General features: G+C 42.9%; 1 protein-coding gene across 1 annotated transcript in view; it reads left to right on the plus strand.

Annotated features, from left to right (window-relative positions):
• The window catches only part of LOC310926728 (contactin-associated protein-like 4), a gene marked incomplete at both ends in the record, with an annotated part of 107,498 nt that overhangs the window by 49,770 nt on the left and 44,659 nt on the right, over positions 1 to 13,069 (plus strand). The window contains 5 exons of the mRNA XM_083888915.1: positions 1,714 to 1,889; positions 3,164 to 3,313; positions 5,539 to 5,812; positions 8,202 to 8,351; positions 9,203 to 9,374. Coding sequence (XP_083745041.1) covers positions 1,714 to 1,889; positions 3,164 to 3,313; positions 5,539 to 5,812; positions 8,202 to 8,351; positions 9,203 to 9,374 — 922 coding nt within the window. The remainder of the gene's footprint in view (positions 1 to 1,713; positions 1,890 to 3,163; positions 3,314 to 5,538; positions 5,813 to 8,201; positions 8,352 to 9,202; positions 9,375 to 13,069) is intronic.

Raw genomic sequence — 13,069 nt, forward strand, 5'->3', positions numbered from 1 at the left:
CACTAGATCGCAGTGTATCATCATGCGACGAGTGAATTTGAACAAGTAATAAATACGGAAAGTTATTTATCAATATGTTACAAGGAAGTTACCTTTATTTCACGTTATATTTGGTTACATTTAGTTACATTTATTCTGTATGACAGTTACATGTGGCCCTTTGAGGGTAACCATTATGCTGATGTGGCCCTCAGTGAAAATGAGTTGGACACCCCTGATTTAGAGAGTGCAGCAACAGATATCAAATCAAAAATTAAACCTCCCAGTTGTGATGGTCCATGTCACAGAGGAAGCAAGGTTTTACATAAAGCTCAGATAAAACCGTTATGCCACACAAAAAGGATCAACTGGAATAAACCAAAGCGAAACAAAAGGGGATCCAAAAAAAAAACCAAAGGAGGAGACGATGTCAAGCCAGAAAATATGCCCATAAAGCCTTGTTAATGTTTGTGCGATCATGAATCAAGCTGAACCTAAAGCAAAGTAAAACATGGAGGACTACCAGTGATCTCTGACCCAGACCGAAAAAATAACAGACTGAAATCGGAAAAATTCCTTTTTGTCGCCAGAAACAAAGCAGGGAGGAGTGCTGTGTGCAGGAAGGGTGATTCTGGACAAAGGATGCTGGAACGGCTGCATTTCAAAGCTGAGACCCACTGAAGGACTGTTCCAATGTGCTTCAAACCCTACAAAGGACTCAGACCATTTCCCCAATAAAAGAACTAAAGAGTGATTGTTCTGACCCGGTTCTGACCTGACGTCTAGAGCTGGTGGAAACGTTGCTGCTCCTCTTTGATCTCAGCACTGCTGGAAGGGAGGAATATATATATATATTTTTTTTTTTAAAACCTGAGACAAAGGAAAGAGAGAGCGTGGAGCACCGTAAATACGATCAGCATTTTCATTTTCTCTTTGTTTGCTCTTTGATCTTTCGTATCGATTCGCAGTCTCTCTTTCCATCGAGGAATCACATCATCCATCCGATGAGAAACTCAATCACAAAGTCGTCGTCGCTGATCTTTTTCCACCTCCTTCAGCTTCATAATTGTCCCATTAATCAATGTCGGTGACGTGAGATGATGTATTTTGAAGCCTCACGCTGTCGCTGTTCCATTCATTCTTATACAGTAATCAAACACTTCATCACTTTGGAACTCTGGAGCTTCCACGTCCTAACTTTCTTTCTCCGGGAATGAACTTCTTCTCAGTTTTTATCTGCGAAAACATCGTCTCAGCTAAACAAGCGGAAATATCAAAGATTCATTTGTCCATCGTCTTCCATCATCAACTGTCTCTGTTTTGACTCTCCCCAAAGAATAAGCTCATACATTCTTAATGACTGATTGTATTCAGTTCCCTTTTTTTGTGTCAGCTCTTTCTCACCAGTTCTTTGGAGAATACTGAAATGTGTCCTCTAATTCAGACCTGCTGATGCTCATCTATCATTAACGATGTCTCACCGTGTTCCCTCTGTAGTTTCTCAGATTAGGCTTTATCACAAATTCAAATGTATGCAGATATGCAAGTCGTTTCTAATGAGATGACAGAGGATGACCTCCGCGTGGTCCTCGCTGTGGGACTCTGACAATAGCAGAATATGAATTACGGCGAAGAAGCTGTGGAAGCTACCGTTTCTCTGATGTTGGCTTCAGGTCAAACACTAAAGAAAGCTTCACTGAGATCAGAAAATCACGTTTTTTTCCTCCATTTCAGGTGGGACTTCATCGTCAGAGCCTCAGGTTCTCGTTTCCCTCGGCAGCTTGTTAGACGATCAACACTGGCACCGTGTCGTACTGGAGAGACGCTGCTCGCAACTCAACCTGACTGTGGACAAGCACACGGAGAGGGTTCAAATCCCTGCAGTGTTCGACCACTGGGACATTGAACAGGTGAGGTTCAAAAAGAATATTGAATTTTGTAAAGGTCCAGTTTGTAACACTTCGTCTGGTCTATTAGCAGAAATACACTGAACCTTCTATAGCTGTAATTATGTTTGCATAGATTTAAAAATGAGAATGTCATGTTTTGCCAAAAGACAATAAAGTCATTTATTGTGTTTTCCATTAAAACTCACACTTTTATTCATCAAAAGAGTTGCAAAATGAATAGAAAAATACAGTCAAGGCTGTGCTAACATCATTGCACAAGGGTTTTCAAGGGTTTTCTAATCATCCAATAGCCTTCTAGCGCGATTAGCGAACACAACGTACATGTTCCATTAAAAACCAGACGTTTGCAGCTAGAATAGTAGTTTACCACATTAACAATGTATAGAGTGTATTTGTGATTAATTTGATGTTATATTTATTGAAAAAAATAAGGACATTTCTAAGTGACCCGGATTTGTATATCTATAAAATGTAGCCATAGCCTACAGAGCTCCAGATGTTACATATAACGCGGTCCCGGTGAACCGCCATGTTGGCAGCAAAAATGAACGGGACGAGCGATGGATTCAACTCGTCACAGTTTAAAATCCACAGTGATCGACTGATATATCGCAAAAAACACATGACAGACTGAATATATCTGATCCTTATAAATGCCTCCAGCTTGTTTTTACGAGGTTGGAAACAGCCAGAGAGGACGTTATTCCAGACCTGCAGTATCCTGACGTCTTCACCTTTCCTGATTAACTTCCCCTTCATCTGACTCTGGCTTTGTGGCAAACATTCATCTCCGGATTCCACCAGTTAAAGATGTGTTATTGTCCCTGGAAGTGTTATGGGTCGTGTTAGCATAGCATAGCATGGCATGGCATTAGCAACGGGGCAGCGCAATGCAAGTAATTGCTGGGTTAACGTTGCCGCGCAGACTCGTACGAGTCGGTTATTTCCCAGAGAGCTAACCACAAAAATCTGTTTCTCACTCGCTCCGTCTTCTTTCCACTCGCTGTGAGCGCGTTTCAAAGCTCATGTTTAATCTCTCTGGATCTGTGAGGATCCAGTATAAATGCTTTCCCGTTAGCCCGTCTGACTGTTTTTGGCGTCCTGGGACACAGCTTCTATCCACCAAGACGAGAAACTCTCGTGACTGACATTAAAAAAGCAACTGAGAATTTGGATAATTTCCTTGCAAAGTTCTTTTTGGTGCAGTTGAAGTGAAGAACTGTCGTTCTAAAAGCAGATATTGTAGCTATAATTGCACACTGTCCCCTCACCAGCTGAGCGCAGGTGCAGTCCAGAGCGTCGGTTCTCAGAAGACAAAGCTCTTCTCAAAGAGGAGCTTCCATGGCTGCCTGGAAAACCTGCTCTACAACGACCTCAACTTGTTGGAGCGAGCAAAGCAAAATGACAGCCGAGTTACTCTGACGGTAAGTTTTTCATCAGTAACCATCACTAATGTTACATTACTGCCTCCTTTAACCTTTGCCTTGGCATTACTTTAAAGCTGCAGTACATAACTTTTGAGTTGCTCTTTATTTGTTGGTTAAAATAATGGAAATTTAAAATCTTAAAAGATTTGGTGCAAATTCGCCAAAAAACGCCTCCGTTTTCACGTTCAATCCAAAATGGCGGCCTTCCTGTAGGATTCACGGGACACTCGTCATCGACTTTTATTTACAGCACAACCTAATGAACGTGTGTGCCAAGTTTCGCTCATGTACGTTAAACCCGACAAGAGATGACCTACTAGCACTTTTTTTGCGTCACTCTTTAGCCCCTCCCACTTCCGATTTTCCACGCTTTTTCACCAAACCTTTTAAATACGTACATTTTGACGCGGCCTGAAGTGGTCGCAAAAAGGTGTGAGTTTGCACAGTCGTGCTCTAACACTAATTAGATTAAATGGTCCTTTATTTGTCCCGCAGTGGGGAAATTTACGTTTATTTATGTTTATTTACTGCAAGACAGTAAAGATAAGGATAATAAATATGCATTATGGACTATATATTTACATTATAATCATATATTGAGCATGGGATGTTATATGTTTATATTGCAATTATGTAAAAATTTCCATTTGTTTATTCACCTCCAAATCTTAAGAGAATTCCAGTTCTGTATACAGTGCATTACACATCTGCACAGATACATCTTTTTCTTCATCATATGGTTAGATTTAGGTTAGTGTGAGGGTAGGAGTTGACGTCGCGTGTTTCATTGCTATTGTTGGTAAGTTAAAGGTGCCATATGTAAGAATGTGGCCAAAAACGGTTACTACATTCAAATTCAAAATACCGAGGTCTTTTAGGTTTCGTTTTCTGACGTGACTGGCAACCCGTGGTTGCTCGGCAGCTGAGACTCTACTGACTGCAATGATTGGTGGACGGCGGTAGGGGGCGCCACATGCCAAAAACATGATTTCAAAACATAAACATGATTTGCAGTCTGCAAAATATTTGTTTTAATGCAAATATTTTGTCTGTGCTGTTGTTGTTGGTGAGTTCAGTTTGTTATATGAACATTATTCCTGAGTCTCTGTGACATATTAGGAGGATTTTATGGCCAGTTGCTTTAGATTTATTACATAATGTACCTTTAAGGTAAGAGACGGGGAATGCACCATGTCAGTGATTCTGTTGGTTTCAGTCTCAGTGGTGAAAATATTGGATTTACAGCTCTGATGTCGGTGCATCTGCTAAATGAGCCGCTGGCTGGTTAATGAAGCCCGGACAAAAGGGAGCACAGACAGTTAAGTCGCCTCCTTATCATGGCCATCGGGACGTTCAGATTCTCCTGCATTCACAATGAATGAGTGGGAACTGGTCGCTTTGTGTGGAGACTGTGAAGCATTTCTGCTGGAGAGTAATAACTGCTCTCTCATTACGCTGAAGGTTCAGACTGCAGAAAGAAAGGGGAAAAAAAACATGAATCCTCAATAAAGAGGTGTACGGCTTCTCGCGCGTGGCTGCACATGGTAATTGTAATGATTCCACGGCTCCTCAGGTATTTGTCGCCGTTTAAAAACACACAGTAAATGGTGATTTAAATGTGCGAACGCAGAAAATAAGACTGTTGACAGAGGAGGTGAGTGTTGTGAAGTTTTTAAAGGTAACTTTTACCTTCACTCATCTCTTTCCAACAGAGATGATTGTCCATCACTTAAACGGCACCACGAAGGGCTTTTAAATGTCATGTGTGTGTCCAGAGTGTTATCGAGATGGCAGGCGGGATGTTCCCAGTAGAGAGCTTGGACTGCAATATACTGTATTACTGCTGCAGCTTTAGCGATGAAGTGGCAGCCATTACCACCACTCAAAACACTGGACTGTTATAGAGATGCCAAGATATGGCAGCGCTTGACACGCACCTTTTTTTTTTCCTCCATTTTCATCCTTTATCTCTCTCTTACATCCAAGCTATAGGTGACTTTGGGGCTTTTTTTCTCCCCCAGTTTGGCTTCCTAATCTGCTGTTATCATTATGGTAATACCAATGTCCTTTTTAAGGAGACTTGCTGATGAGATCCCTGCGACACGAGGGCACTTTGAGACACCCTCTGCAACCGATTAATATTCATGTTCCAATGTTGTTTTATCTGTCCAGTAATCATTTTTTTTCCACCTCCTCTCTGAATTTCCCTCTCTCCGTCTCAGGGCAATGTGACCTTTTCTTGTGCCGAGCCAATTTCCGTGGCCGTGACGTTCCCCGGCCCCCAGAGCTTTCTGCAGCTGCCCGGGCCCGCCGCTGCGGCGCCCTCTCCGGGGGCCGTGTCCGTAGGGTTTCAGTTCAGGACGTGGAACAAGGCCGGGCTCCTGCTCACCTTTGAACTCTCGCAGCAAGGCGGAGTCGTCTGGCTGTACCTGAGTGAGGCCAGGCTCCGCCTGCAGATCCACAAGGCTGGCAGGACTCTGCTGGAGCTCAGCACAGGTTGGTTACTCTTATGACTGGTACTTACTTAGTGGTGCTTGAACTGTTTTATCTCGTCACAGTACAATCTAATCCCACACATGTACACAAAGTTAATGTGGTAAACGGCTATTCTAGCTGCAAACGTCTGGTTTTTAATGGAATATCAGGGTCTCTATCTGCAGGTTTCAACAAGTGAAATTTAAGACTTTTTAAGACTTTTTTAAGACCATAATGAATACAATTTAAGACCCAAGAAAATAGGCGCCACAAATTGAACTTGCACTTACCCATCTTATGCAAGCAATTCGGCTTAGCTGTGGGCTTTCGTTAAGTTTTCTCCGCTGCTATGCTAAGCTGCAACACACCGCGGCGTGCGCACAGCACACTAGCTACCTACTTTAGTTCCGTGTTGTAGTTATGTTAGTGCATCCTCAAAAATGGAAACATTTGAAAGTGAGACTAATAGATTTTTAAGACCTTTCAAAATTGCATTTAAGACCTTTTATGAGATTTTAGGAGAATTTAAGACATTTTAAGGCCTTAAATTCAAATTCAAAAGACCCCGCGGATACCCTGAATATGTACATAGGTGTATAGAGGCCCATTTCCAGTGTTCCAATGGTATATTGTGTTTGCAAATCGCATTAGAATCAACGAACCTGTGGGAATCCTCTATTATGGCCTTAGGCTACGTTTACACTAGCACGGGTATTTTTAAAAACAGAGACTTTGCCCTGCGTTTGTGCCTTTTGTTTACACACAAACAGCGTTTTCGCCTCTGATTCTTTATAAAAAACTCTGGCAAAAGTGTTTGTGTTTGCATGCAAACTGAGAAAAACAGAGTTTTAGGCAATCTACGCTCCAAAAATGCAACCTTTATACATTAAATGTCCCCGATCAGTAGGGGTCGCTGCGCAAGGTTGTTGTGCTTCTTGCTACAGTGATGCAATGGCGTCGAGAGAGAAAGAGAGAGAAAGACTGTTGTTGTTGAAACAGTGGCCGTTTCTCACTTTTCTGTGTCACGGAACGCAGTTTTAAGATAATTTGAGGATGAGCTCCGCCTCTGTGGACGCTCGGGTGCGCACTGTGAGCCGGCACAGAGCAGCGTTAGCTCGGCCTGTCCTGAGGACCAATCGCAGCTCTTGCCGTCTCCGTGACGGAGCTTTAGGGCTCGGAGGTGAGCCAGACGGCGTCAGCGTCGTCAGGTTTTGGGTCCGACCTGGGCGGACTGCTGTCAGGTGGGAGAACTTTGAGAATGAGGTTATTGATGAGGTCCCGGAGGAGTGGCGTGAGAATTTTAGGATGTCGCGATCATCGCTGCTGTCACTCATATAGTTACGTAGCGTACATCGAGGGTCAGAGGTCAGTCGTTGTTGTTGATGTTGTCGATGAGGATTCTGATCGGCTTGTATGGCTTTCTCCTTCTTCCTACACTGCCGCACGCAGGCTTGGAGTAGTTACGATGGCTCTCGACAGCTTATTTATGCGGGTTAAGGAGGGAAGAAAATATCCATTTATCAAAATATCCAGCTAGTGTAAACGTAGCCTTAGTAAACCCAGTACTTGATAATCAGTGGTTAGAGTTAGTATTTGGATGACAAACATCATTTAATTTTTATACTTTTGCTCTTGTAGTTTTTTTTTTTCTTTTTAAATCAGATTCCTTTGATTGTGTTTGCTAATCTGCAGCTGGAGAATCACAGTCACTCATTACCTCGTCTCTAATAAATTAGGGATGAGGCAGAGAGCAAATAGTTACACAAGTACTTCTTTCTTCCCACAAAGTCAATTAGAACACCGTCTTTTTTTTTTTTTCTTCTTCCTTTTCCCGTCTGCTGTGTCATCCTTGTTGCCAAAGCTTCCCGCCACAACCCCCCCACCCCCCCCCCCCCCCCCCATCATTCTTTCTCTGTGCAGCTGAAAGCAGGAGAAGACGACAGGTTTTGCTCTTGAACGAAAACATTGCTGCTCAGAAAAAATAGAGAGAGATAATGAGATATTGATCTATTCGACTCAAATCCTGCACAACATCCAGACTCACCAGGCTGCTTGCGACACGGCGCAGGTCAATGAGTCACAGACACCTGTTCTGGACTCCTGATTTCACCTCTTTGCCAAATCACTCTCTGGCGTTGCGCGATCGCATTATTTTAAATAATGTTCACTGAGACAAAGACAGGGATTCGGTTTCCAAATGGCAGCTCGGTCGCTGTGTGGCTGTGGAGTGATAGGATCATTTGATCGTGGCTACACGAGTGCCCATGCTTGCCCTCTTTTTCTTGGAGCATGAATCTTGCAACATCTGCTGCAGGACTTAATTGCTCCGCGCGAAGCCATAAACCCATGAAAAGGAAAATAATGTTTTCGGGGCAATTTGTGTTAATGGCCTTTTTTTTTACGTTCCAAGGTTCTGCTTTGAACGATGGGCAGTGGCATTCGGTGGAGCTGAACTCCAGAGGAGGACGTCTGACCATCGCGGTGGATAAAGAGGAAGGAGGCGGCGCTCATGCCGGCTCTTCTTTCCCTGTCGCCGCAGAGAGTCGCCTCTTCTTTGGTGGTGAGAGTGCAAACGTGTCAGCTGTATTTCTGTGAGCAAGTGTCAAACAGTCATATGGAAGGTGCTGGATGTAAGATTAAAGGGGACGTATTGTGCAAAATCAACTTTTTAATCATTTTAATACTTATATTTGGGACTCTGGAGGCCCTATGAGTAGGCAAAGTGTGAAAAAAGATGACTCAGTCTAAGTACAGGAGATAAAACACCCGATGTTGACTTCCGCACTCATTGCCACGTCACAATGAGACATTCCTGGAATTGTTGTCCACTTTGTCCCTAAAAAACACGTGAGTGCAGGCGAGGGCAATAACATCCTGAAGAGCGGAAGTCTGCAAAGTGTTCTATTTTTGGCTGCGCAGTGCAGCACAGAGTTCTACACAAACTTCCAGCCTCAGAGGATTTATGTGTTTTATATATGACGGCAATGTGCCGGCTAGAGTTGGCAAATGATGGCTTTTCCAAATGCTAACTGCTGTTAGCTGCCGTTAGCCTCAGTGACGCTGACGTAGTTTCCTGTGTCTCATTTGCATATTTAAAGAGACAGGCACTCAAAAGCGAGCGTTCTGAACAGGGCTGTTTTGGCAGAGTGATTGAACTGCTGTGGTGCTTCATCCTTAAGGTATTTTGACCAAAGCATGTCATAGACATGTTCATTAGGACACCAGGGAACTAGGTTCACTTGCAGAAATAAGGTATAATATGTCTCCTTTAACACTTGTAATAACTGCCACTCATAAACGTCATCTATTTTCCTTTAGATGGGAACGTATTTATGCAAAATTGGCACGTTCAAGTTCAAGGGGAGACCTGAAACTTGTAGGGATCTCTCTGTGCTTGTGTTTTGTGCTCAGGTTGTCCCGCTGAAGGCGACAGTCAGGAATGCCGAAACCCCTTCCACGTCTTCCAGGGCTGCATGCGTCTCTTCACGCTGGACGATCAGAACGTGGATCTGATCAAGGTTCAGCAAAAGAAGCTGGGCAACTACAGCAACCTCCACATTGACATGTGTGGAATCATCGACAGGTCAGAACAAACCGTCCTATTGGACGACACCGAGCTGTCAATCACACCGGTGTCCGCTCGTATGCGCCGTCTGTTTTCCTCTATATGGGAATATAACTCACAAAAATGGACGTCATGTTCTACTAAAACTAAACCGATTGCAAACATTAACTCAGTTTTAATGATGTTATAACTCATGTGAGAAGTAGAACGCTTTTGCTCCTCATCACCCCCTGGTGGCTAACTGCAGTATCCACCCTGCATTTGTAATACACAGAGTTTGCCCTGTGGTTAAGAAACTTTCTCCCAGGTGTTGGACATATCATGATAAACTGCAGCTGTAACCTGGGCATCTGTGTTTGTAGCCGTCGTGTAAATAAAAACAGAGGCTTGAAACTAAATTATTATATGACGCGAGGGCGAGTGAGTTTGAGACCTCACGATAAGCACTTCCAGCTCTAATTCATGGATTGCAAAGATGATAAATGAAAGTGCAAATCATCGACGACAGCGCGGCATCAGAGCAATAACTCGAGCCGCGGGAGACGAGAGAAGCGCTTCCAATCACTCGCCGTTCCTGGTGTCGCGCCAAACAGCAACGCAATTAATGAGACCATTACGACAATTATGCACCTGTCGCAACACACGCACACAAACACACACAGAATATCGTATAGGCCATAGATACAAATATCAAACTAATCACGCAGGTTTTTTTTGTGTGTGTGTTTTTTTTTCTACAATCTGCTCCAGTAATTTGAATTAAACATCTCATTTTGTTCAGGTTTCATTAGATTACTGTTCAGGTGTAACTGAACAAACTACACACACACACACACACACACACACACACAATCCTGTTTTCCTGTCAGACCAGGAAAGAAATCTACTGTGATTCAGCTGATTGAATTTTGGGCCCTTGAGATGTGCTGTACTGTAAAGTCAGGTGTGAAATGGACTGGGCATCAGTGTGTGGTTGCACTGTGTGTGCGTGTGTGTGTGTGTGTGCGGAGGGGGAGAATGTGTTTGAGTGTGTGTTTTATTATCGCTGCCTGTACCAAAGAGCATTATTATCCAAAGCAAACACTCCATTAACGGCACAAATGGAAGTCAAACCCACAAGGAGCCTCTTTACGACGACATCAGTTCAACACCTCGTTTTATATCGGGGTGTGGAACCTTTTTTTCCTTTCAAGGGCCATTTCAATTTTTATAGCGTCCTCCGTGGGCTGTACTGGATTATGGAACACATATTTCACACTAACATCTCTAATGATGTGGTTGGAAGTGATTTGCTCTGGCTCTGCAGAGACGTCTGATGTCAGATGGTTGGCGATGATGATGATGATGATGATGATGATGAGGTTTCTTACAGCTGATTTTTTGCCAAGCAGTTTGGTGAAACAAGTCCTGGTTGAGCCATGTTTGGCTTGTTAAGATGGCAATTTCTCCCTCACATGAAACTAGGGAATATGAGCATAATATTGTAGTTGAGTAATATTTCTTTTGTCTGTTGATTCATCACGAGTCGAGGATAGGAACTGAAGATTCTTCGGTTTCAGCCCCATTTCAGCATGATCGAGACAAACAGACATTTTGGATATCACATACGCAATACTGAAACACGAGTATGTAAAAGATATGTGGCAACATGTGTTAGGGTATAGGTCATTTTACACTACCGTTCAAAGATTTGGGGTCAATTATACATTTTTTGTGTGTTTTCTATTAAAAGTCACACTTTTATTCATCAAAAGAGTTGCAAAATGAATATATAAAAATATAGTCAAGACATGGACAAGATTAGAAATAACGATTTTCATTCAAAATTCGTCAAAGAACCAGCAACACAGCAGTTTTCAGCTGTGCTAACATCATTGCACAAGGGTTTTCAAGGGTTTTCTAATCATCCAATAGCCTTCTAACGCATTTTGCAAACGCAATGTACCATTAGAACACTGGAAATGGGCCTCTATACACCTATGTACATATTCCATTAAAGCTCACATAGAGTGGTCCTGTTGCACATATATGCGAGTTATGGAGGTCTACTTACATACATTAATGGTCAAAAACCTCCTAGTTGCTGTAAACGAGCCGATAGAAATCCTTTTTTCTGACGCTGTTCCCCAGCCGCTATATTTCAGACTCAACTCTCACACCCAGAAGACAGAGTCTTGTGATTGGCCAGTACCCGGAAGTGGCATAGCACCCGCTCTCAGAAGTGCAGCTCCCTCCTCTGGAACGGTGGATGCACTGCTACTCATTATCAAAACATTGTTTTAACAATGTTTAAAAATAGCTTCTTCACGACTCCCCACCACACAGTCCCTTTTATGACTTTGACCCGGAGTCAGAAGACACTGTCGCTCGTGAAACACCTCCACAACGGACGTTAATTCTTCTTCTGCGGTTCAATGTATGCAACCAGATGTGCCCGGACAAGTGCCCGGAGCAGGACGATGCTCCGGGCACAGTTCTGCTGTTCAGGAGAACTGCTGTTTACGTAACCGGACCGGGTTTTTTCAATGATCTCGCTGAGCCCGAGACTACAATAAAACACAGCGTTCTCAGCAGTGGCTGAACTGTTTGTTTCGAACCTTCAGGGCCTCTTAAACAAGGTAATGACGCAGATACACACTAAAAAAACAGCGTTAATTGGAACTTCCGGTCTAGGTCCGCTTTAAAAACCAGATGTTTGCAGCTAGAATAATGTTTAATGTTACGGTAGTTAATGTTATATTCATTGAACAAAAGTGCTTTCCCTTCAAAAATAAGGACATTTCTAAGTGACCCCAAACTTTTGAACGGCAGTGTACATATACAGTACTTTGATATAGAGTTGGTTCCTCTTTTTGCAGCAATAACAGCTTCCACACTTCTCGGAAGAAGTGTTTCTATGGGAATTTTGTGCCCCATTCATTCTGTAGAGCATTTATGAGCTCAGGCATCTGAGTGTTAAACTGTTCCCTGGTGCAGGAGGAGCACTGAAATAACTGTTTTCGGACGAAGTGTTATTAAGCGGCCACACAGTCGACGGAGGTAGTGGTGAGCGCTATCGCCGATGCAGCAAAAAAAGACCTTGGGTTTGTGACCTGGTCGGAACAGGGACCTTTCTGCGCTGTGGAGTTTGCATGTTCTCCCTGTGTGTGTGTGTGTGTGTGTGTGTGTGTGTGTGTGTGTGTGTGTGTGTGTGTGTGTGTGTGTGTGTGTGTGTGTGTGTGTGTGTGTGTGTGTGTGTGTGGGTTCTTTGGTTTCCTTCCACAGTCAACATACAGAGGATAATTGGACACTCTAAATCAGGGGTTCTCAAAGTTTTGATACTTGAGGGTCAATTTAGGAACCCAACATTGGACTGAGGGCCGCCAAAGGAAAAAATAAAACAGAGAGAAATCCCATTTGTAATCATTTTAAAGACCAGATTGCAGTTCTACAATTTAGTGTTAAGTAATATAAGCGTTAATATAATGTAATTTAAGCATTAATATAATAACGCTTTATACTTTACTGGGTAATTCCCCAGTATTTTGGCCATTGTTCTTACCTTCTAATTACAGGTTAATACCAAGTAACACATTTCTGTTACCATATATTTACTGGGTAAATAGCTAGTAATTGGGGACTGTAGCTACCTGCTTATTACCAGCTTATAACCCAATAATACACTAAAATTCACCATATAGAAACCATGTAAATACCCAGTATTTTTGTTTACA

This window comes from Microchirus variegatus (genome assembly GCF_963457635.1).
Source record: "Microchirus variegatus genome assembly, chromosome: 5".
Taxonomy (NCBI): domain Eukaryota; kingdom Metazoa; phylum Chordata; class Actinopteri; order Pleuronectiformes; family Soleidae; genus Microchirus; species Microchirus variegatus.